This window comes from Hyperoodon ampullatus (genome assembly GCF_949752795.1).
Source record: "Hyperoodon ampullatus genome assembly, chromosome: 3".
NCBI classification, from domain to species: domain Eukaryota; kingdom Metazoa; phylum Chordata; class Mammalia; order Artiodactyla; family Ziphiidae; genus Hyperoodon; species Hyperoodon ampullatus.
This window is the reverse complement of record NC_136916.1, coordinates 57,371,408-57,397,333: the sequence shown is the minus strand read 5'-3', so window position 1 is coordinate 57,397,333 and position 25,926 is coordinate 57,371,408. Positions and strand designations below refer to the sequence as shown.

The 25,926-nt window shown below is 39.4% G+C and overlaps 1 protein-coding gene across 1 annotated transcript in view; it reads right to left on the bottom strand.

The window, feature by feature from the left end:
* The window catches only part of IQCH (IQ motif containing H), a gene marked incomplete at both ends in the record, with an annotated part of 219,690 nt that overhangs the window by 65,781 nt on the left and 127,983 nt on the right, over window positions 1-25,926 (bottom strand). The window contains 3 exons of the mRNA XM_079701075.1: window positions 3,201-3,392; window positions 14,386-14,561; window positions 18,432-18,515. Coding sequence (XP_079557201.1) covers window positions 3,201-3,392; window positions 14,386-14,561; window positions 18,432-18,515 — 452 coding nt within the window. The remainder of the gene's footprint in view (window positions 1-3,200; window positions 3,393-14,385; window positions 14,562-18,431; window positions 18,516-25,926) is intronic.

Below are 25,926 nucleotides of genomic sequence, written 5' to 3'. Positions count from 1 at the left end.
TAAAGTACTGAAATGCCAGGACTCCCATGGATACCAAAATCCAAGATTCCTCAAGTCCCATGTATAAAATGGCATTGCACAGTTGCCCTCCATATCTGCAGGTTCCACATCAACCAACCGTGGATCAAATAGGCAATGGTACAATTCTATTATTATTATTGTTAAGAAATATGGGGAAATGTCAAGACTTTATAGTGTATTCATGGGTCTACAATATGCTAAGTCTCACGTGTAGTCCAGTATTCTGGCAACTACTCTTCTAAAGCAGTGTCACCAGGCCTCACTACCACCAAGCCAATCTTCTAGGAGCAAGGGAGGGAAATTTTACCCTTTAAAAAAAGAAAGAAAGAAAAAGGCACGAGAAGGACTAGTACCACAACAAATGTCTACCTGGGTCTCCCTACACTGTCTTATGTGAGAGTATCCAGGAAGGTTTTTCCCCTACAGGTGTCTTTGCTTAAGCCTTTACTCCTACTAAATGAAATCCCCCCGACCGGGGAGTGGGGACTTTGGAGCATGCACACATGTGTAGATTCACTGAACCTTAACAAGCATTGAGTACTTAAGTGAGTGAGTTTACTGGAACCTGTTGGCGGAAGTAGGTTTTGTTAGCTGGTAGGATGAAGAGAGTAAGGTTGGTACCAAGCCACCATGAAAAAAATGAGAGTTGTGCTGTTTTCGTTGTGGCCATCATATAACATTCTGCTTTTCCTTAAATCACCTACATGTCAACACTGATTTTTAAAATGTGACTTCAATGTTTTAGCATTTGTTGATTCCATGACTTTGTTTCAAGTCTCAACTGCAACCAAATAACTCACATTCTCAATTAGATAGGTAGAAAAAAAGATGATCTTTATATTAGATCCTTGAGTCTACAATGAATCATGCCTACATCTAAAACCAATATTTACATAAGATGCAAGGGCCTCTCAAAACAGTTCAAACTCCCATAAACAGCACTGTTTTTCATCTGTTGCCTACAACATACCAATGAGAACAATCATGGTATCATGTCATAAACTGCTATGCAAATGATGCTATTTGTAAGTATTAACTTAGTTTAGTGCTTACAGTCATATTCTCATTTCTAATAATTCTCCCAGAATGGAGTCTTTCTCTGGACTCTTAGCCTGCAGGATAGTCTTTCATCAAGAAGCTGAAATTTTTAATAACCTGCCAGCGTATGTTTTGTATGTGCCAGGCTAGGCTTGATGACACAACATCTTCATTATCAAAAGAAACAGGTCTACAAACTGTAATAGGACATTAAAACATGCCTGTGCTCATAAAGTAATGTTTTGATGTATAAATGAGCACCATTATGATGGTCTTCTGGAACAAAAGATAATTCTAATCCTAAATTTTCAATAGCTACACTCAGTGGAGATTGTGGTTCACTTCCACTCTGAATGCGATTTCACTTTGAAGGCAAAAGGATATCAAAGGTCTCCTACAAAAAAAAAAAAAGCTCTTCAGAACTACTTTATTTTTTATTTTTATTTTTGGCTTCTAACCACACCCTGGCCAAGCACAGGTCTCAGAGTGTAAAAAGATTTCATAATAATGATCTTTCCCTTGTTAAGTTAAAAAAAAAGATTTAGACAGATTATTAATTATTCAAAAGTGTCACATTTGACAACATTAACAATAATGCCAAATGTATTTGGTGACAATTTAAAACGGTATTGTTTAAAATAATTGAAATTAAATAATATATATTCAGGTTTCTAAATGCAATTCAGCCAAATGCTAATATTTTAAATATTTTTAAAACTTAAAGTCAAACATTTCAAATTTATCATAGTCTAGTGTCAGGAGGATTTTATGAAAATTGGTTTGAAATATTGAGACCAGCAAATACTTTGTACACTAACATTTCAGTCTTTTAGATTAAAAAAGTCATACTTTTCATGGTCTAATCTCTACAGTTTTGCTTAAAATTTTTTTTTATATAAGATGAAACAAAATCTAGTCCAAGGAGAACACAAGAGAAACCTCTATGGGACTCAAAATTAAATACATTTTCCCTGTTTTATTTTTTCTAGAAGAGTAATTCATTTTGGTATCCTTTAAATAATACGTAAAAAGCTGGCCATGACAAGTACTGCATTTAGTCCATTCACTGATGGAGGGGGAAGAAAAGCCCAGAATAGATCATGAGAACAGTAACATTTATCAAAAGGAACTCTCTCTTCTGACTATTCTCTAGATTTATTCGTCATTTCACTTTCACAAGAATAATGGGGTTCTCTCTTGTGTGCCCCTCCCTTTCTATCACTTGTGTCTTGATTCATATACTCGTATAGTGGGATGCTCAAAGCAGATGCAAATCACTGCAGAGCCCACTACTACAGACATCGGTGGGGAATGAATCAGTTAAGGGAATTTGCGTCTGAATTTTCCTCATTAGTTATGCTTTCACCAGTAGCTCAGCCAAAACAGAGATTGGGATTAAAAGAAGCCAGGCAAGTCGAGGTCTCTGGATGCAAAATGACGCAACTTTTAGAATGGTGGGGATAATTCATATATGAGGCCATATAAAACTAATTATTAAGCAAGTTTGAAACAGACTAAGAAGTTGTACAATTCATCCTTCCACCAGTCTGTGTGGAAAAATCTGTACACGTCACTCATATGCTAAGAGTTTTTACCTATTCAGTTCTTGCCGGGAGATTTTCTTGCTGGAATGCGTTATTTTCTCAACATCTCACAGGCACCAGCAGTTACATAAATTTTCTTGAATTGTCTTCAAAAACATATGACTGCTGACAGAATGCTATTATACATTAGCTTCCAGGTGACAAGCATTCACTAATAGAATTTCTTTCTCATAATAAAATACAACTAGCTTAATAACAACACTTGTTAGAAGCATATGATCAAGACCCACTTATAGCAAATGATTAGATTTGTAATGTTATTTGAATATGGTAAAAAGATTACTTCCTAATTATCATAATCAATTTGAGGACTTTTAGGGCTCCAAGAAGGAACATTTAAAATAACCTAATCAACCTCATTCACTTTGTATATAAGAACTAAGGCCAAAGAAAGTAAAAAACTTGCCTAAGGTCTCACTGCTGGTAGGTAACGCAGCTGAGTCTAGAAGAAAGTGCCTTATCTTCTAGCTGAGCCTTTTGCTTTATCTCCTATCTGTTCACAGACACTTCGGGTTTAAGTCACCATCAAACACTCACTTGTGCCCATTTCTTGCTCCAGTCTTCACGGCTGTATCTCTGACTCTCCTCTAGGACCCACTTGTAGCACTTTAGGTGGGAAGGAATGTCACAAAATGCAGTCCCATTTCCTCCAAACTCATCGTTCATTTTAAAGAGCCAGCGTTGGATTTCCAGGTGATCAATGACCAGCTGACTCACCTGTTCTATTATCTGTGGGGCCAAAGACACAGCAACATTTAGTTTCCTGGATTCCTTCTTATTGTGTTAACTTAGTTGTGGTACTTCTCATGTGCCTTTATTTCAAACAGTCTGTTCATTCGGTTTTCTTCTAGTTATTAAGACAGATTAGAAGAAATTTTATGTGATACATGTATGTGTGTATATATATATGTATATGGTGTGAAGAAACCACTCACCAGTGGGACTAAAGACATATTTAAAAGTATAATCTTATTTATGAGAAATTATGAAATTATCATTTGCTGGCTTTTAAAGGCAAAAGGAAAAAACCTGTGAATATCTTTAATTGAATCTTGATACTGTTTTCTTCCTTTTTCAGAGAATTATGTGTTTACTTATTCTTCAATTTTTTTTATAGTTTCAAGATTGTAAAAAGTTATAGTCTTGAAAACTTTAACTGTTTGGAGCTTTGCTGAGCTTTTAAACGTTCTAGTCTATAAAGCATTTAATTTTTTCCTCGTTAGTGTACGTGAAATACATTCATTCGGCCGGTCAGTTGACAAAGTGTATTATGTGTATTGTAGGTACAAGACAGATAAAGGAGATAAAACACTCATGAAAGCAACTTTCTTGGAATACACACCTATCCTACATCTTATTTGAAACTATTCCCTCAAGAACCAGGCTCAGTCACATGAATGTTTCAGGGATAGAAGTTCAAGCTCTAATATCACAGTAATAATAATGATGATAATATCTAACATCATTGAACTCTCAGTAGGATCTAGGCCTTTGGCTAAGCTCTTTATATGAGTTTTCTTTTCTCTCTCTCTCTCTCTTTTTTTTTTTTTTGGCCACACCACGTGTCTTGTAGGATGTGGGATCTTAGTTCCCTGCAGGGATTGAACCCGGACTCTTGGCAGTGAGAGCATGGAGTCCTAACCAGTGGACCGTCAGGGAATTCCCGAGTTTTTTCACATAATACTCATAAAAACCTATGAGGTAGACATCATTATTAATTCCGCTTTATGTATAAATAACTGAAACTCAGCTAATTTAAATAATTTGCCCATGGTCACACAGCATTGAGTGGCAGAGCAGAGACTCCACCCAGACTGCTCTGAGTCCAATACCTAAGCCCATTTCTTCTCCACTGTGCTGCCCATCTCAACCTGCAGAGAGGTGGAGGAGAAGGGTGAGGTGGAGAAGGAAGTGAGGAGCAAGAGAAGCAACTTTCCAAACAGTCAACAAGCCATTTGGGATAAGTTTGAATCAGACAAAAGTCTATAGCAAGATTACTTAATTATAAGTAATACTGTTCTAGTAGAGCCTTGGTGAAAAATAACTCATTAGATCACAAAATGATTTTTTTGTTTGGTCTTCTCATCCAACTTTCCAGTCTATACTTCATAGAAAAAACAATACTAAGCGTTCTCTCTCCTGAGCCTACCCCATGTTGTTCTTGGCCATGGTCTGTGCTTAAGGAGGCCTCTGCAGCACTATTCTCTTCACCTTTGATAAGTTTTTGTTCACCAAATGGATTTTTTAAAGCTAAAGAGTGTGAAAGAACCCGAGATTATAGTTCTGTTGAAATCTGGAGCTGGAAGGTTAAAATTATTATTATTATTTATTATTATTTTTTTTTTTTGCGGTACACGGGCCTCTCACTGCTGTGGCCTCTCCCGCTGCGGAGCACAGGCTCCGGACGCGCAGGCTCAGCGGCCATGGCTCACAGGCCCAGCCGCTCCGCGGTACGTGGGATCCTCCCGGACCGAGGCACGAACCCGTGTCCCCTGCATCGGCAGGCGGACCCTCAATCACTGCGCCACCAGGGAAGCCCGATTAAAATTATTTTGATTAAAGGCACAATCTGTTCTCTTGAGTTGTGTCTTTCCAGCAAATCTTCCTGGGGGTGTTACACTATGCAGCAGTGTAGAAGTGATACCAAAACAGGCATACTTGGGATCCCTGGAAGCCCCATGCAACCATGGGGTATTTAATTAGGGTGAAAATGAAATTGTCTTAGCTCCCTAATTATCAAGTAGTGTCTGTGGATAATTTGGGTGTTTAAATGACAAGTACTCTGGTCTACACACCATATGGCTATGAGCATAGCCTAGGAAGGTTTTTTAAATGTGCCTTCCAAGTTTACATCCCTTCTTTTCTACTGTTGTGTTGAGAAGATAGATTCTATTTGTTGTATTATGGTCATACATTGCAGAAGTAGAAATGGTCTTTGGACTGTTAATATCCAATAAAATTCTTTTGCCAGTGTAAGGAAAGTTGTTCTGGCACAACCTTTTTCATTGTATGTTTGGAGGTATTGTATATTTGGAAGTTTCAACTACTAACAGAATTATTATCTGTTTCTTCTAAATCCTATTATTTGTTGCTTCTGAGAATCCTATAAATGGGTGCCTATTGATGAATCCCATACAGTAATGAAAAGGATCAATAGTATTGTAAAGACTGCACCACTGGAAAGAATTATGCGCTATCTTTAAGTGAAAATTGAACAGTGCTTTAAAATGGCATCATCATTTTTGATTATTTAACCAAAGCTATCAATATTTCATATGGAACACATGCCAGAAAGAGAACTTGCATGGTTACTTTATGGAACAAAACAGGAAATGCTCACTGTGCTCAAGTTGGATTTTTTAAATAAATAAATAAATTACTTAATCATAAACCAATGACTTTATGCTATTGCCAAACATTTATCATTTTCTATTTGAATCTCTCTGTTCAAAAGATGTAATATGGGGCTTCCCTGGTGGCGCAGTGGTTGAGAGTCCGCCTGCCAATGCAGGGGACAGGGGTTCATGCCCCGGTTCGGGAAGATACCACATGCCGCGGAGCGGCTGGGCACGTGAGCCATGGCCGCTGAGCCTGCACGTCCGGAGCCCGTGCTCCGCAACGGAAGAGGCCACAGCAGTGAGAGGCCCGCGTACTGCAAAAAAAAAAAAAAAGTAATATATTTTTTAATTGCCATACATTTTATACTGGTGTAGGGCAGAAGTAGAAAAATGTCTACTGCTAAAATCCAACTGATAGCCAGGAATATTTATTAACCTAAATTAAGATAATCACAGCTTTCTTTCACCAGCTTTAAGTTTATGATGCATATCGGTAAAAAGTCAGTGTTATTGATTCATTACCATCTGCAAATTCAAAACGCTGACATGTTCAGATAGGCACTATGTGGAAAAATCTTAGTGGAGTACTTCAATTCTTGTTGACCTTAGACATACATTTTCCAAACAGATAGCATGGACCTCATTTATAACTTAGTTTATTGTGATACAATTTGCACATGCCATAGGTGAAATGACACCCTTCAAATCCAATTTGTCTATGAGGAGAGGTTTTTATCCTACTTCTGAATATCAGTATTAGGGGGAGGCTTTACTGCATTAAATGTTCCTGCATCTTTAACCACAATTTACATATAAAGTTCTAAAATATTTCATAGCAAAGACAGCCTGAGTTCTCATCAATGGGGACAAAAACAAGACTCACTCAGTATAAATATTGCACATATTTTAAGTTTAAGGCTTTGAAGATTGTTTAATATACATGTATGAAATTGTATCATTTAAAAATGCATCTCACTTGTATTAAGTCTATCAGCCTAGTATTCTACAGGGAAGCAGAGTTAAGCAATCCACTCTGTTACCTTCAAATTCCAGTGGAGGTTAATGACAATGGAAGGGACATGCCAGGTTAGGAGGAGCCCCTATCTTTTAATCCTATTAAGATTGCCAGTGACTTTTCTAGACGCTGCCATCTTTAAGAGGAACTTTCTTCATGAGCCCATGTATTGCTCAAGAACACTCTATCTAGCAAGACTGAAACAATTTTGGGGCAATTTAATAAGCTAAATTTTCAAATTAGTCTCTGAAAAGTATGATTTGTTGAAAAGCTTGGTTTTGGGGCTCAGCGGCTATGAGGTGCAGAGCATCAGGATCAGGCAACTGAGAGAAGCAGCGTGATCCCTAAATATTGTCCCTTACAAACATCCTCATTGTGTACAGTTCTTTAGTTTCCCTAGAAGTGGGTGCCCAGAATCACTTGTGATTGGCTCAGAGTAATGGTTAATAGATGTATTGAAACAGAGGTTAGGAAATGTAAACATCCCTTTGTCTTTTATTTTCTGTATTGTGAAAAAAAATAGCAGTTAAATGGGAGAACACCTGCCAGAGCTAACTCAAAGTGGCTAATTTCTAGTTCTCTAGTGGCTACTTTTTTAGTGACTAATATTATATAATAGTTCTCCAAATAGTTAGGGCCCCAACTGTCTGCTGGAAGAATGCATAGCCATAGACTCGGACCAAGGCAAAACCCAGAAGCAGATAGTTTTCCTCCTAGAGCCATTTTACTTCCCCTTTCTGGGATTTTCCCCCCCTCCTTCCTATGTGGCTACTTCCTGAGGAGCTAGGATTTTTTTTTTTTTACAGAGCCACAGATATCTGCAGCCCTCTGCCACATGCCCTTTGCAACATGACTCGGCAGAAAGGGCTCACTCCCTGGTGCTTTCCAAACCTGCTCCTTTTAGCCAAAATTGACTCTCACATTTCTTAGGGTCCTGCTAACTAATATATTGATGAACTAATCCATGTTAAGGCAATAAATATTGATAGCAGATTAATATATGAATAGGGCCTTCAGTTCCTTAATCCAAATGAATAAATACTTTGGGAATTACAACAATTTCTGTAAGGCCCCTAGGAAGACACTTTGAAACATGAAGGCCTAAAGTAGATCCCATCAACTCAACTCAAGTATTCCACAATATTCTTCATTGGGTAGGGCTGACACCAGAAGACCTAAAGTTCCCATAAGGTCAAGAGAATATGAAATATTTAAACAGAGCCTCGCCTGTCCACCCTGCATACCTGCTGGTGACTATAGACGTCATATATTCCAGGAGGGACTGGCACATTGGCGCTTTCAAAGACCCGTTTACTTCCGGACTTGGTACTATAGAAGTGAGCTAGTTCAGGCTCTGGGCCCAGGATGGGTATGTCTAACATATCCGACACAGCTAAATCATCTCTGTGGAGGAGGCTGCTGACAATGTAGGCTTCTTTTCCTTGGATGAGATTTCTTATTCTTTTGATTGCCTTGGGACTGTACATCAGGTGAGTGGCCAGGCACATATGCTGCTTCTGGGGGGAGATCATATTATTCTTGTTAAAAGGTGTTCTTTTTCTGGTCCACACACCTAATTTATAATGTTACGCACAATAAATGCATTATTAATAACAGGCTGGGTTATGAACTATCCTGTTGTTTAGGAGTTTAAATTGATAAAAGCTGTTGGGGTGAGGTTCCATAATCGCTCACATCTTTAGTGTGTTGGAAATAGGCTCGCTGGGAATAGAACTAATTACTACGCATCTGTATTTATTTGATCCACGTGGAATTATCCTTCTGTCAGAAGGGAAAGAGGCTGGTGGCCTTTGGATAATAGTGATTCATCTCTGCAACACTTCTGGCAAGGTTTAACACTAAAGCTTCTGGAAAATCAATACAAAAAAATGAAGAAAAAACCCCATAGTATTCTTCACTGTTCAGGACTCCTATTCTGGCAACCCCTTAAATGATTCAGTGGGAAAAAGGCACTTGACTTGATACTCTCTTCCCAAAGTTCTACCCAAAATTCCATTTCAGAGACTACATATTGTTATGATGGTTATCATGGCTCTTAGCCAACACTCCAGAAAGGATTCACGAATGGAAAATATTTGAGAATTTCAGCAAGACTCAAATTTCTTTTCCAATGGAAAACTCTTTTTATTTTTGACTACTTAGACCCAGCTCAGCAATACATGTGACTGTCTCATTCAATTAAATAAATAATTCCAGCATGTCTAATAAGGGGCAGAGGATGGAGCCAGATGGTCAACACACACCAAAACTAATACAAGCATACCTCTGTGCTCAAGGAGTGGGGACACAGATGAGTACCATTAATGCATAACTAATACAAGGCAGAGAAGGGCCATAAAGAGCTACAGAGGGCCTTGGAGACAGGGAGGAGGGAGGCAGAGGCCACATGCTAGTGGGGAAAGCTGAAAAGGCAAATTACTCCTTCTTCACTCAGTTTCCTCATCTGTAAAATGCATATAATAGTAGTACCCATCTCATAGGATGCTATGAGTATTAAATGAGATAATGCATGTAAAGCACTTATAATAGCGCCTTGGATATAAGCACTTAATGAATGTGAGCTTGTATTATTGTTATGAAAGAGGTCAGGGTTGAGGTAAGTTTTGAAGGATGGGTAGGATTTTAGCAGGTGAGGATGGCCATAGCCTAGGCTGGAATATGGGAACCCAAGATTGTGCTCATTTCCTCTAGAGAAGGGAGCATCATGGCACGTGAGAAAGTGCTGGGGCTTAGGAGTCAAATGGTTCTGTCTTTGAATCCAGCTCTATCCATTATAAACAACCTGAACTTGGGCAAATGACTTGGACTCCTTGAGACTAAGTTCCTCCATCTTCTGAAAGGGAATAAAAATACCCATTTGATGGGTTCCTCTAAGGATAAAATAAGATCATAAATGTTTAACACCTATTATAATGCATGGCATTGAGTTGATATTTGATCAATGGTAGTAATTATCAATATTATTATGGAGAAAACTTTTTAAAAATAAAGTCATTAAAATGTCATGCAAATAATATAATGCAAGACATGAGAGTCTTAATGGAGTTCAAGGGATTTTGTAGACTAGCACCTTCTCTCCTGGTTTTAGTGAAAATCATCTACTCAACATGGCATTGAAGTGTGGAGAAATTCCGAGCCACTATTTTGGGGAGTATCTGCTGCACCAGTTTGCAAACTGTTGGAGGGTATGACTGCTGAGTATAAGAGAAAGCAACTGAGGAGAGCCCCTGGATTTTAGTCCTGTCTGAATTTAACTTGCAAGTTGATTTAGAAAACTCTATCTTTCTGAGCCTTGGTTCCCCACATTCAAATGAGGGGTTGAATTAGAAATCTCTAGGGCCCTTCCAGCTGTGATACAACGTTCCCTTTAAAACCAAAGCTCTCTGGACATACTGCTTAATGAGTACAGAGTTACTGCTTGGGATGTTGAAAAAGTTTTGAAAATGGATGATATGATGATTGCACAACAATGTGAATGTACTTGATTTCATTGAACTGTACACTTAAAATGATTTAAATGGTAAATTTTATGTTATGTATATTCGGCCTCCCCCTGCCAAAAGACAAAATAAAAACCTCCTCTGAGAAGAGGATTTTATGATTTACCCTGTTGAACCCTTACTTCAGAGGAAGTGTTATATTCTAAGCTCTTTAGGTCTATGCAGTATGCCTTTTCTTAATTTAAATCCATTTTCAAAAACCTGCTTCTGAGAATGCAGCTCTAGGAAATCCGGTGTTCCATTAGACAATGGCTGGTGACAGCAACTCGTGAGTTTGTGTTTCCCATATAATTGATCACTGTTTATCCCCCTTGTTTATTTCACTCCTTTCCTTTCCCTACAAATTATTCCAATGAGGAAATGTGAAAAAATGATGAGTCTTGTAGAACTGGTGACTTGAGTCACAAAGTATGTGGTAGGCTTTTCAGGGTACCTAGAAGAATGTTTCAAAGGGGGCAATCCTCTCATGTTAAGTACTCTTTCATTTGATCCATACAACACTGTACCAATTAACAGTCCCTGTTTTGGAGATGAGGAAACTGAGGCTCAGGTGATTTGCCCATAGTCACACAGCTGGTAAATAGCAGAGGCAGGATTCAAATTCAGTATTAGCACAGTTCTCATGCCATAGCTGCCATGATTTCTCCCATTGTACAGATTGAGTAGTGAGGTCTGGTAGTTTTATGAAGTGTGATGAGGGGCTGGTAGATGCAGCAATAGAACCTACCATTAAAGTTGCACATTTCCGGCCAGAATGGATTTCTGTCTGCTCTAGGGTTGTTTATCTCTCTTGGCAAGTATTCTATCCAACTCTATTATGTCATCTCTGGGCATGCCTTATTCTTTAGGCAAGATGGTACCACAGTATTGTGTTCAACGTGTGTTTAATAAAGATTTGAATTAAGTGATGGCAGAGGACACATTACTGACCACAGGTCTCGTGTGACCATTTAGAGAAAAATCAGTATCATCAGATCCAGGCTGTGGATTAACACAGATGACAAAAATCTAAAATGTTCCTGGGCCTCCCTGGTGGCGCAGTTGTTGAGAACTGCCTGCCAATGCAGGGGACACGGGTTCGAGCCCTGGTCTGGGAGGATCCCACATGCCATGGAGCAACTGGGCCCATGAGCCACAACTACTGAGCCTGTGCGTCTGGAGCCTGTGATCCGCAACAAGAGAGGCCGCGACAGTGAGAGGCCTGCGCACCGCGATGAAGAGTGGCCCCCGCTTGCCACAACTAGAGAAAGCCCTCGCACAGAAACGAAGACCCAGCACAGCCAAAAATAAGTAAGTAAATAAATAAATTTTAAAAATAAATAAATAAAATAAAATGTTCCTAATTCCATAACACTATAGCTACATTTAATTTATCACCACTAATTTTTTTTTCACCTGAGACAAAAGGTAGTTGCTTAGGATGTCTTCATAAACATTAAAATGTTCAAAAATAGACATGATGACTTTATAACAGCATTTTCACCATTACAAATTCAAACATTGTAGAGTAACTTGGAGAGATGTACAAACAGATTTTTGGCACACTTTTAAAAAATCTCCTCAAAGCCATGCATTTGAAAGAAAGTCAGCACTGATGCAATCTCTCAAATCCATAACTAAACACGAGCAGGAAATGATTTGAAAGTAAGAGTTTAATTTTTGTATTTTAGAGAGGTGATTGCCTATGAGTGATTAATTACTCAAATAATTTAAACTTAAACTATAAGAAGTATTAAGTACTTAAAAATATTTCCTAATTGTTTCTATTCACAGAGATGCAAACCTACACTATGAATGTAACCCCGTGCATCTGTTAGTACCAACTGCCTATCTCCTCTTAGAAGGTGAAGAGTGGACAGTGAGGATTCACTTCTCAGGTAATAGGACTGCAGAGCTGGAAAGGACTTTGAAATTATCTAATCCATCACCTCATTTTACAGATGAATAACAGAGGACCAGAGAGGTAAAGGGGCTTGCCCAAGGCCACAAGGTCATCCAGGAACAAGGCTGTCATTCCAAATCAGGATAGGGTTCTGGGGTCAGACAGATTTGGGTTCATACTCTGGCCCCACTAGTAACTTGGGATTAGAAGGTGAGTGTTGGTTTCCTTAGCCAAAGAAGGAAATTGATAATTTCTGTCTTGCTGCTGTGTTCTAAGTATCAAATGAGAAAATGTATGCTAAGCATTTGATAAATGTTAGCTGTTTACTCACTTTCCTTTTCCCAAATCTAGTGCCCCTTCCCCATTCCATGCCTCTTCAATGTATATTGGCATTTCAGATATGCAGAAACTTTATTAGCAGCTACCAGGCATTAGCTCCAGTTTCTGGCTGGAGAAAATCAGGAAATTAACCACACGCTAATGATAGTTCCTTGCTTCCCAATATCCACAGTAACTCTGACATTGAGGCCAGGGAATAGCTAGGAAGCACCAAAGCAATCCTTGCATTGGTGGAGGATATTGGGGAGTTTCTAAGATTATAAGTAAGTGGTGATGATTTGTCTGCTTTTTTAAAAAAGATTTAATTAATTAATTAATTAATTTATGGCTGCATTGGGTCTTCGTTGCTGCACGCGGTCTTTCTCTAGTTGCGTCTGAAGTGTTAATGGGTAGTAACTCAACACATAGATACTTCCCACATGAACCATGCAATCAGTTTCTTTGACAATAGATAGAGAGTTGACTTTGGTGCATCCCACTTATGAATGAAGAGAGCTATCTTCACCAGCAAATTCAGACCTTTAGATTATATTAAACAGTCTCCTCAAAAGTGCATAGTCCATTAGGTTATTTATTTATTTGTTTGTTTGTTTATTTATTTATGGCTGCGTTGGTTCTTCATTGTTGCATGCAGGCTTTCTCTAGCTGCGTCAAGCAGGGGCTGCTCTTTGTTGTGGTGCGTGGGCTTCTCATTGTGGTGGCTTCTCTTGTTGTGGAGCACAGGCTCTAGGCACATGGGCTTCAGTAGTTGTGGCACACGGGCTCAGTAGTTGTGGCTTGAGGGCTCTAGAGTGCAGGCTCAGTAGTTGTGGTGCACAGGCTTACTTGCTGTGAGGTATGTGGGATCTTCCTAGACCGGGGATTGAACCTGTGCCCTCTGCATTGGCAGGTGGATTCTTAACCACTGCGCCACCAGGGAAGTCCTCCATTAGGTATTAAAATGTTGATTGTTTACCATGGAAAGCTTACATTCTTGTTAAAATATAGAGAAATTCATTTCAAGCCATCTCTTGCACTACCTTATTCTAGAATGTGCCCCATGGTTCTATGAATTTCCCAGAAGTTCTTCTCTAGGGATGAGATCAACTCAGAATTCATTCCATTCATTAAAAATCAGTTCTAAGAAAGTTGAAAAACAAATCTGAACCTTGTTCATTATGAACCATGTGATATGGTAAATAAGACCAAATTCCCCTGAGGGACAAAAACCCCATGGAATAACAAGGAATACCAGTGTGGAAATCAGAAAACAGGGGCCCTGGTCTAGATTCTGTCCCTAACTAGCTTTGTGACCACAGGCAGGCCCAGCCTTTCTCTGCCTCGGTGTTCTCCACACAAAATTAAGAAAAAGCAACCGTAGATGTTATAAATTCACCTAGTTGATGGTACAACCCAATAACTACAGTTAGGCTTCAGCTACAGAGAAACCAGGCAGCAGTAGCTCAGCTAAGTCTGCAAGTTAAACTGGGATATTTATTTCCTATCGTCCGACCTGTAGTCTAATCAGTAAAGCTGTTAAACTTGCAATAATATTTCACTAATGTGTACCAGAACGTTGCAAGTTATAAAATTTCCAATTTAATTTTACTGCATCTGTGAAGCCATAGTAATTAGAAGACAAACTCACAGTGAAGATGTTTATAGCTTCAGGGGTGATAATTTTGAACCTGTCCTGCAGGTCACTTCTGTCCTCAAGTTTCCCTGATTTGACAGCTGCCTGTAGGCTCAGGATTTTATTGTAATACAGCAGCAACTCGTCATTCATTCGATGGGAGCAGATGTAGATGACGCTTACGTTGGCATCTAAAAATCACAGGCACAGTGTTAATTACTGGTATAAAGGTAAAAGACATTACGAACTCTGGCATCAGATTGATGTTGCACAGTTTAAATTAAAAAGCATATCCAAAAGCCACATTGAAGTTAATTTAGATTGGTTTTGTACAGGTCTTAGCAATTTAAGTGGCTTTTTTGTACTTTAGCATTTCTCTAAAGAAAAGATAAATAACACCACCACCAAAAAAATAGACACAATAATTCCTTCAGAAGGAGGGCTGTGAGGTACCATGGAAGTGTACTTTCAAATAATACGTAGGGATTTAGCCCCAGAACTCCTATTAATATCAGTGGGATTTGCATACTGATTTAAAAATTTATCCCATTAACTTTAGTAAATTATAAAACAGAACTGTTAACTTTCGAAAGCTGATGAAATTGCCATTTCTTATGCTGCCTGGACTTGGCAAGGCCAATTTAGGGAATGTTCTGTCCAAATAAATGGTCTGATTATGACCATAGCAATGATTATTTCAGGAAAGCAACCTTTTCCTTTCTCCATTCCCAAAGAGGAGTATATTACTTAAATAGGACATCTAGTGATTCTTGGTTTAAAGGAAACACTATCTTAATTTAACTGTTCTCCTTCTCAAGATGTGCTTCTTATTATATGCATAGAAAGAAATCCTAATTAAATATCCCATCCGAATGGAATAGTGAGAAGAGATTACCCCCACTCCAGGCTGCAGAATATTTTAGGGAGTATGTACAGGAAATCAGCAGCCAGTGGAGTCACCCATTCATTTGTAAAATAACTGACTGATCAGTAGGGGCAAAGCACTTGGCTGGACATGGAAGGAGATAACAGAATCAAAGCAACTGAGATGCTGCCTGTGAGGAGCAACCATTTCACATGTATAAACAGCTGTAAAACATGGTGGAGGGTGGTGGACACAAGGCACATGCAGACCAGGTGCCCAGGGAAGGTTGGAGGAGGGAGCACTGTAAAATATTCAGTTTAGCAGAGTATCCAGAGCATAGACTGATTAAATGCTTGCTTAGCTTTCTAGGAGTCTGGGCATATTATTTAACCTTTCTAAGCATTGCTGTCTTCATCTGTAAAATGGGGAATAAAGTCACTTGGGGCACAGAGTTTTGGAGAGTATGAAATGAAAGAATATATATAAAGCACCTGGTGCAGTATCTGGCACATAATAGGTGCTCAGCAGACAGTACAGATACACCAATCTGCTCCACAGCCCACCCTGACTAGGCCAGCTAACAGTGGTTCCACACCCCACCTTCCACACTTGTGCTCCTTTTAACTAGTGCCTCAAGATTTAACACGATGGAGTAGTGTCCCCTGCTGTTCCATCCTGTTGTTCCAAATCTTTCAATCTTGTCCGTCCAAACTCTTTAAAGGCAAGGTGTATACTTTTCATATAATCCCCCATGCCCTGGTACAATGTCGAGTATGCAGGAGCCACTCAATAAATACTTGTGAGCTGACCAAAGGGATCTGGGAGAATGGAGAGATTCGGGAACTGGAAAGTCTTACACAATTAGTGAGATCCATGGCATGCAGGAGAAATCTGTTCTGGAGAAGAGCATCTTGTGGCTAGAAGCAATGTCTTCTGAACTGGCCCAGAGCTGGGCCCAGAGTAGGTGCTCCATAAATGTAAATATTTAAGTGGCTCCTATTTAATGTTGAAACCACATTGTCACATGAACCTCAAAATAAATTAACTGAGGAGACAGTAGTTAAATAACTTGTATCCAACTGCTGAATGATCAAATTCGTTATCCGAAATCTTGTGTTTTCAAGAAGAGACTAGTGTCTTACTAAACTAGTGGTCTTTAAAACCAAATTAGTATTTTTTTTAAGTATTAAAAAAAGGACACAAAAAGTAAACAACAAAAATAACTTAATAAAGTCTACATAGCAGAAGAAAACTAAATTTTTCTTGGGAAGAAATTTCTGGGTTATAAATGATAACAAATCATGTTGCTAATTTTACCTTTCCTGTTCATTTCTGGCAAAGGAATACTATAATCACTAACAGGAATATCCAGTATTAGGCTGGTTTGATTGTGAATCAACAAATGTTCAAAATTAATTGACAGGTGATTTTGGAAAGGAATTAAGAAGAAGATGAAGATTGTTTTGACTGTTAGTCAGTAGTCAATATCAGTCACCCTTTTGCTTAACTCATCTAGGAATTGAAGATACAAGCTGTTGAAGTCTCTCCACCTGATACCCTGACTTCACAGCCAGTATCCAAACAACAAGTCTTAATGTGATCAGATTACCTTTGTTTCCCCTGAATAAGAAGAAAAATCAACACCCTTTACTAGGAATTAATGGAATTTAAATAAAGATAATAATTTATTCTTCCATAAAATTATCACTAATTTTCCTAGTTTCTTCATATTTTTATTTCACAAGCAAGTACTTTTTCTATTTTCTCACTTACTTCTACACTTTTATTACTTCTCTTGAAGAGGTTTTAGGATTGCATTGTTATCATGAAGATAGTGTACCAAGAAAAGGCATTTGGTTCATAATCTCTCAGAAATGTTCATCTTAGCAAAATTTTCCATTGCAGATAGACATAGACTGAATTATTGAATTATTTAAAATAGAAGCCTAATACTCTTAAGTCTTCTCATTATTAATAAGAATCCTTTGTAAGGAAATTCTTTGGTGATGGTTTGGACTATATATAGAAAGGTATATAAAAAGCTAAAGAAAAAAATTAATCAAATAAATTAGAGCAAAGTCTGCCCTCTGCTGCACTTCATTGGTTTCCACCCAGTCAGGTTTTTAGTTGAAATAGCTCAACACTAACAAATCAATCTTAAGTCATTAAATTTTTTTTTTGGTAAGGTTGAAAAACATTGGTGCCTAGATAATAGATTAAAGCAATTACCCTATTATTATTTTAGGACACTGTAAATTTCTAGTACTGATGTATTTTTGTTACCAAATGGCATTTATAAAATAATAATGATGCTGAAATATATATGAATCACGTAAAGTATGTCATTCTAGGGAGCCAGCTAAATTGGTCATTGATAATTTAAAATTCTTCCTTGTTTTGCTTAAATAAGGGCCAAAGCAATTATATTTTAGCAAAACAAAGAAGTTCTTATTTGGTAACTAAAAAATTCTAGTTTTCGTTTAACCCTGAATTTCTGGCCAGGACTTCCCACACTGATTCAATATTATTACTTAGGCTTTGAAACATTTATTCTCTAAACCGTGTCAAACCAAAGCCTAGAGTTCTTATATCCTTCCTTCCTGGCCCCTGGCTGGTGTCTGATTTAGAACTGACCAAACCAGTATCAGAACTTGACTTTTACAAAGATGTGTCTATCACTCAAGGTCTGTATTTCTGATAATTCCTTCCACTAGCCACTTCCTATTTTCTCATAACTAGATTATATATATTTAAATAAAACCTTCTTTTAAAAATCTATCTTCATTTCCCTCTTATTCTTATAATGAAAACAAAATGCTTTTCATTCCTGTTACCTTCCACTCATTCCTCAGATAATATAATAGACAATATTGACACAAATATATAATGTTGACTTCATTCACTGCCAGATTCAGTAAATGAAGAAAGTTGGGGCTATAGGAGATAAATCCTTATTCAAACCTGCAGCAAAGAGAATTAGAAAACTACCCAAGTAAATTGGTTAAAATGTCATTTGTTTATTCAACTGACTTCAGTATAAATCTGTTCTTTGAAACAAAACATTCAATTGCCCTGCAAGAAGATTAGAAGTCCAAGCCTTTTCCTTGTACAGAAAAAAAAGCAAAAAATGAACATTTAATCAACATCCACTGATAAACATTCCAAAGAGCCATTTGTGTAAAAGTATTTACTGTACCTAAGATGTCACACAGCCTCCCCAGCTGCATGTTCTGCTGCGTGTTGAAGTCGTCAATATTTTGTCGCACAGGCTGGGAATATCCTAAAAGGCAAACCAGATGTCAAAACCCAGAAAGAGCAAGTCAACATGGCAAAGGGCACACTAGCATTTCACAGTGTCATGGTCCACATTTCCAGGAAAGAATTGTCTCTGAAGCATCTCGCAGAAACAATCCAACTCCTAAGAATGAGGTCCTTGCTTCTCAGGGGATTAAGCATTAATTCTGGAAGATGTGCTGAGCAGCATATTCTACAACAGAGAGGTTCATATTTTTCAATATCAGCAAAGCTTCTGGGAATCAGGATTATAGAAACACAGGAAAAGTTTCGGAAATTTTAACATGAATGTTCAAAAGAGCACGTAAGAAAGTTATGCTCAGGTTTAAAAATATATTGGCTTTTTGTTTTTTTGCCTTTTATTTTTATTTTTTTAACATCTTTATTGGAGTATAATTGCTTTACATTGTGGTGTTAGCTGCTGCTGTATAACAAAGTGAATTAGCTATACGTATACATATATCCCCATATCCCCTCCCTCTTGCATCTCCCTCCCACCCTCCCTATCCCACACCTCTAGGTGGTCACAAAGCAGAGCTGGTCTCCCTGTGCTATGCAGCTGCTTCCCACTAGCTATCTGTTTTGCATTTGGTAGTGTATATATGTCCATGCCACTCTCTCACTTTGTCCCAGCTTACCCTTCCCCCTCCCTGTGTCCTCAAGTCCATTCTCCACGTCTGTCTTTATTCCTGTCCTGCCCCTAAGTTCTTCAGAACCTTTTTTTTTTTTAGATTCCATATATATGTGTTAGCATACAGTATTTGTTTTTCTCTTTCTGACTTACTTCACTCTGTATGACAGACTCTAGGTTCATCCACCTAACTACAAATAACTCAGTTTTGTTTCTTTTTATGGCTGAGTAATATTCCATTGTATATATGTGCCACATCTTCTTTATCCATTCATCTGTCGATGGACACTTAAGTTGCTTCCATGTCCTGGATATTGTAAATAGTGCTGCAATGAACACTGGTACATGACTCCTTTTGAATTATGGTTTTCTCAGGGTATATGCCCCATGGTGGGATTGCTGGGTCGTATGGGAGTTCTAATTTTAGTTTTTTAAGGAACCTCCATACTGTTCTCCATAGTGGCTGTATCAATTTACATTCCCACCAAGAATGTGTAGGAGGGTTCCCTTTTCTCCACACCCTCTCCAGCATTTATTGTTTGTAGATTTTTTATTTTTTATTTTTTGGCTGCGTTGGCTCTTCATTGCTGCACGCGGGCTTTCTCTAGTTGCAGTGAGCAGGGGCTGCTCTTTGTTGCAGTGCGTGGGCTTCTCATTGCAGTAGCTTCTCTTGTTGTGGAGCATGGGCTCTAGGCACATGGGCTTCAGTAGTTGTGGCGCTCGGGCTCAGTAGTTGTGGCGCACGGGCTTAGTTTCTCCATGGCATGTGGGATCTTCCTGGACCAGGGCTCAAACCCATGTCCCCTGCATTGGCAGGCGGATTCTTAACCACTGTGCCACCAGGGAAGTCCTGTAGATTTTTTGATGATGGCCATTCTGACGGTGTGAGATGATACCTCATTGTAGTTTTGATTTGCATTTCTCTAATGATTAGTGATGTTGCGTATCCTTTCATGTGTTTGCTGGCAATCTGTATATCCTCTTTGGAGAAATGTCTATTTAGGTCTTCTGCCCATTTTTGGATTGGGTTGTTTGTTTTTTGATATTGAGCTACATGAGCTGCTTGTATATTTTGGAGATTAATCCTTTGTCAGTTGCTTCATTTGCGAATATTTTCTCCCATTCTGAGGGTTGTCCTATGCTTCTTACGTGGCATTTTGAAGATGTGTCCTGGAATCACTCTCAACTGACACACAGATTTCAGATAAAACTCTTGCTGTTGCGAATATGTATTTAAGTAATTCTAAATACTAAAGAAATATGCTTCTGTTCACACAGTCAAAAGATCTTTTAACGTTAAAGGACAATAAAGGTTAATGCAGTTACTTTGTCAGTACTAATGAAAGCCCCACCATTTTCCTTCATGTCCATTGGAACAGCAGAAGGAAAACACACATGGATTTACTACTGTCCCCAAATCTTCCACAATGGCAACAGCAGCGGCAACACTTTCTGCTATTGCAGGGGTTAAAATAAAAAATGAATGTGGACCAAAACATGAACTTAAAAGGCATGCATACTCACAAGCAGTATAATTGCTTATATGAAATTCAGCAACTGTAGGTGTAACTTTAAAAAAAATAAAATTGCTTTTCACATTTTGAATAGATGCTTCAATGCCTCCTTGTGGTTAGTGAGCCCAAACACATGTTTCAAGTTAAACTGCTATAGTTAAAGTGATTTTAAATACTACAGCTTCGAGATGTGACACAGATTTCCTTTTCAGAATAAGGAAAACTATAGCAATTCAGGCAACAGGGCTTCAGATCAAATGAACTCTGATAATTGGCTCTTTGCTTTGATGTTAGTGTTTAAACACTAGACAATGTCTGGAAATTAAATGAGTTTACAATCCATCTAAAAGTCTCCCTCTTGCTTTATGCAGATGAACTTAAGAACTAAAAAGGCAGAAGGATACGTGGGCTGTTTGAATTATTTTTGAAAAATTATTAATTTCTAAAATAATTTTGGGAACTCATCCACATATGAAAGTTAATATAGATAGCTACAAACAATGCCATCTTGATGTGTGGTTGCAATATTGTAACTCTTGGGATTTTGCCTATGTATAATTCTATCTATTCTCAGATAAGTGTTTAGGAAGATGTATTGTGAATAACATATATCAAGACTATAAGAAGGCAGGAAAATGCCTAGAGAATAAAGTATGATTAAGAAAAGTGCATTAATCATTCTATGAACGTATTCTATGAACACATTTCCTTTCAGAAGTAAAGATAAAAGGCAGTGTGAGATGGCTCATTAAAATGATGCCCAATTTAAAATATAAAGGATGTCTGATCACTCTGTTGCCACATATGCAGCATGTGAGTAAGTCCGTGTTTCAATCAATTACTTGAGGTCAGTTTTCCAACAAATTACTTAGTACCTCTATTACCCTGATCAAGGATGCATATAAATCCACCTGCCAATGCAGGGGACACAGGTTTGAGCCCTGGTCTGCTCCACATGCTGCGGAGCAACTAAGTCCGTGCGCCACAACTACTGAGCCTGCGCTCTAGAGCCCATGAGCCACAACTACTGCACCCGTGTGCCACAGCTACTGAAGCCTGCGAGCCTAGAGTGCGTGCTCCACAACAAGAGAAGCCAGCGCAATGAGAAGCCCGCACACCGCAATGAAGAGGAGCCCCCACTCACTGCAACTGGAGAAAGCCTGCGCGCAGCAACGAAGACCCAATTATGATTATGCAGGATTATGATAAAACTGGTTACTCAGTTAACCCTACAAGTACACGCATTTTAAAGAACTGTATGTTAATCTCAGGACATTATTATAGAGGATCATATGAAGCAAAAAATAGAAAAACATTTTGTAAACCGTAAAGTGCTGTGTAAACAGAAGATATTTTAATGTCACAAGCTATGTGTACTTCCAAAGCTTGTAACAGCAACAGCAAATTCTGTCACAAGCAACAGATCATTCCACATGAGCAAGATACAATGCAAGGCACATTGCTATCAGCAGAGCAGAAGTTAGGAGTCAATTTTTTTAAAAGTCAGATTTATTCTTATGTCTTGTACATCCACAAAATACAAGTGTTGATTCCTGGGTGGAAGACCTCATCGATGCTGGCAGCATATATTAAATACAACAGTGACTTAACCAGGAAACTGTCAAGAAGGATGTTGTGGCCTTGGGGAGTTCAGCAGACATGCCCAGTGGAATATAATACACTTTGGAATATAATTTCGAATATAATCTACAAAGACATGGATATATCAAAGGTGAGACTATAACACCAGAGGAGTTTTGAGAAACCATCTACTTCAACCTTGTCCCGTTATAGATAAGGAAATTCAGAACAAGTGCCTTGTTTCTTGTCCAAGATAACATAAACCTACAAATTATTATGTAGTTCAAGTACTACATCTTTAGCTCTTGTGACAAATATGGTTATGTCAAGCAGGAGAGAAGACGACTCTCCAAGAGTGAGCAGAGAACTCCAGAAGGGACAGAGGGCCTTTGCCTCTTTTCCCACTTCTATTGTTTTAAATTAATTATTATTATTATTATTATTTTTTTTTTTTTTGCGGTATGCGGGCCTCTCATTGCTGCGGCCTCTCCCGCCGCGGAGCACAGGCTCCGGACGCACAGGCTCAGCGGCCATGGCTCACGGGCCCAGCCACTCCGCGGCATGTGGGATCCTCCCAGACTGGGGCACGAACCTGTGTCCCCCGCATCGGCAGGCGGACTTCCAACCACTGCGCCACCAGGGAAGCCCCTAAATTAATTTTTATTGGAGTATAGTTGATTTCTTTTCCCACTTTCATTTCCATTTGTTGTGTCAGACAGAATAGTGGCCATCCAAAGATGTCCACGTTCTAATCCCCAGAAACTGTGAATATGCTAAGTTACATGGCAAAGGGGAAATAAAGTTGCAGATGGAAGTAAGGTTGCTAATCAGCTGACCTTAAAATAAGGAGGTTCTCATGGATTATTGGGCTGGACCCAGTGTCATCATAAAAGTCCTTATAAGTGGTGGGGGGAGGCAGACTACAGAAGGGACTACAGAAGACAGGCACAGAGATGCCATGTTGCTGCTTTTAAAGATGGAGGAAGGGGGCCCCAGGCTTTCCCTGTTCATTCCTTTGTGGGTGGCTTCTAGAAGCTGGAAAGAGTGAGAAAACAGGTTCTCCCCTAGAGCCTCCAGGAAGGAATGCAGCCCTGCCCACACCTTGATTTTAGCCCCTTTCGTACTTCTTTTTTTTTTTTTTTTTTTTTTTTTTTGCGGTACATGGGCCTCTCACTGTTGTGGCCTCTCCCGTTGCGGAGCACAGGCTCCGGATGCGCAGGCTCAGCGGCCACGGCTCACGGGCCCAGCCGCTCCGCGGCATATGGGATCCTCCCAGACCAGGGCACGAACCCGTGTCCCCTGCATCGGCAGGCGGACTCCCAACCACTGCGCCACCAGGGAGGCCCCCTTTCGTACTTCTGAACTACAAAATTATTGCTGTAAGGTAACAAATGTATATTGTTTTAAGCCACTAAGCTTGTGGTATCTGGTCAGAGGGCATTAGAAAACTATTATGACTGTCTACCTTCCCTTACTCCCAATAAGTACCACCCCCCAGGCATTCTACTCCTCTTTCACCCGTAATTGAAAGATGGGGGATGGGGGACTGAGATCCATAATCAGAGTTCAGAATAAGCACTCAATAAATATTGTTGTTTTACTATTTCTTTCCTAACCTCAGCTGAGCGTGACTTAAATTCTCAAAAGGAACCTCACTGAAATGTAGAGAAATTATTATTATTACGTGCGCAAATTATTTGAGCTATCAAAGTACTGTTCTTCTAGCTTATGGAGCTGATTGGCCCTAATCACCATCAGGTGTGCCTGACCACCCTTTACTAAGAAGGTTCTCAGTCTCCCCTCACTGTCATTCTCTGGCACCCTCTCTTCACCACACTTTTCTCATTTTGTCATTACAGGTTTCTTTGCTGGCTTGTTTACTTGTTTGTTGTACATTTCTCCTCCCCATTGCATCACTCTGGCTCCTGTAGCCAGACTGTAAGCTCCACTGGAGCAGGAACGCTGTGATATCGCCAGTCAAATGAGTCAATGAAATGTGCCTGAAGAGCGTACTCAAAGAATCTGTCTTTTAAATTCTTAGCCCTTTCTCTCTTGTGTTTTCATCATTCCCTCCTCTCCTTTCAACACTCATGAAATTGGGTTCTCTGATCTGGAGAACTTCTGGGGAATTCAAAGAGTGGTAAGTGGGATTTGTAGCTTTTTCTAGGTCCTCATCAGCATAGAATAAAACAGCACTGGCATAAAGGGGCACTTTCTCTTATCACTATAGAGAGGGACGCAGCTTCTTTCCTTATGCCACCTTCATCGCCTGCAAAATATTCATAGTTTGATAGAATGTTCCATCTTTCCTCAAAATATTATTGCCTGGGACTTCCATGGTGGCACAGTGGTTAAGAATCTGCCTGCCAATACAGGGGACACGGGTTCCAGCCCTGGTCAGGGAAGATCCCACATGCCACAGAGCAACTGAGCCTGTGCACCACAGCTACTGAGCCTGCGCTCTAGAGCCTGCAAGCCGCAACTACTGAGCCCACGTGCCACAACTACTGAAGCCTGTGCGCCTAGAGCCCGTGTTCCGCAACAAGAGTAGCCACCACAATGAGAAGCCTGTGCACCTCAACAAAGAGTAGCCCCCGCTCGCCGCAACTAGAGAAAGCCTGTGCGCAGCAATGGAGACCCAACGCAGCCAAAAATAAATAAATAAATTTAAAAAATATGATTGCCTCTGCTTCACACTGAAGAAGGGTACCTGGGTGCTGTCTCTCTGAAGTTATCCAACTACCATACTTTTGGCCTTCTGTTGAACCAAGGATGCTCATTAATGGTTACTGGCTACCATTTCTCCATCCTCATTTCTGCCTTCATCTCCTTTCCCATCCCTATCCCCACTCCCACACAAACTCTTATCAGATGATGCTAATTGCCTCTTTGCAACCCAGTAAACGAGTCCTGCTAGGATTGGCTTTTCTTTCACAGCAACTGCAGAAACCTAAGAACATGAGCAAGGCCATGCTCAGTGACCATGCCTCCTTGGGATTGTGGGTGCTTCTGTGACATGCCCCTGCCGTTGCAGTAAAATCAAGTGTTCTTGAACCCTGCTTGTTACTCTGTGGTTGACTCCTAGTTTATTTTGTCTCCAAGTCCTATTCCTTACAATGGTACCTAAGGCAGAGAAGGGGTTAATAACAGATTTCCAGTTACCACATAGTTGTCATTCATCCGATCACCCTGGCCTGAGATGGTAGTCATCCATGCCTCAGTCTGATAGACTGGAGCAGTGGTTCTTAACCTTTTCCCCATTTGGATACGTGTGATGGGTAATGTTCAAATGCATCACACACTCCTAGGGGCATACGCAGGGTTACAATAGCAGTAGCTGTAACTCCATCCCTCTCTTTTCCACTCAAGAAAGCATACTGGATGCAAGCTGAGCAAGAGTGACATTATTTTAGAAATAATCTTGAACTGTTCCAATTCATAAGAAGTTAACCATTAGCTAACCTTTGGACTCTAATAGTAAAAATTTAGGGAACATGTGAACATAGTTCACAAACGATTGCACATCAGCATACTGCAGTCATCTAGAGAAATGTGATTTAGGCATTATGGTTTTAATTACTTGTGCAAGTGTGAAAGCACAAGATACTGAGATAGGAAATAAGATACAGCAAGAGAGAGGCCTATCTGGGTTATTTATATAGTCCATCCAG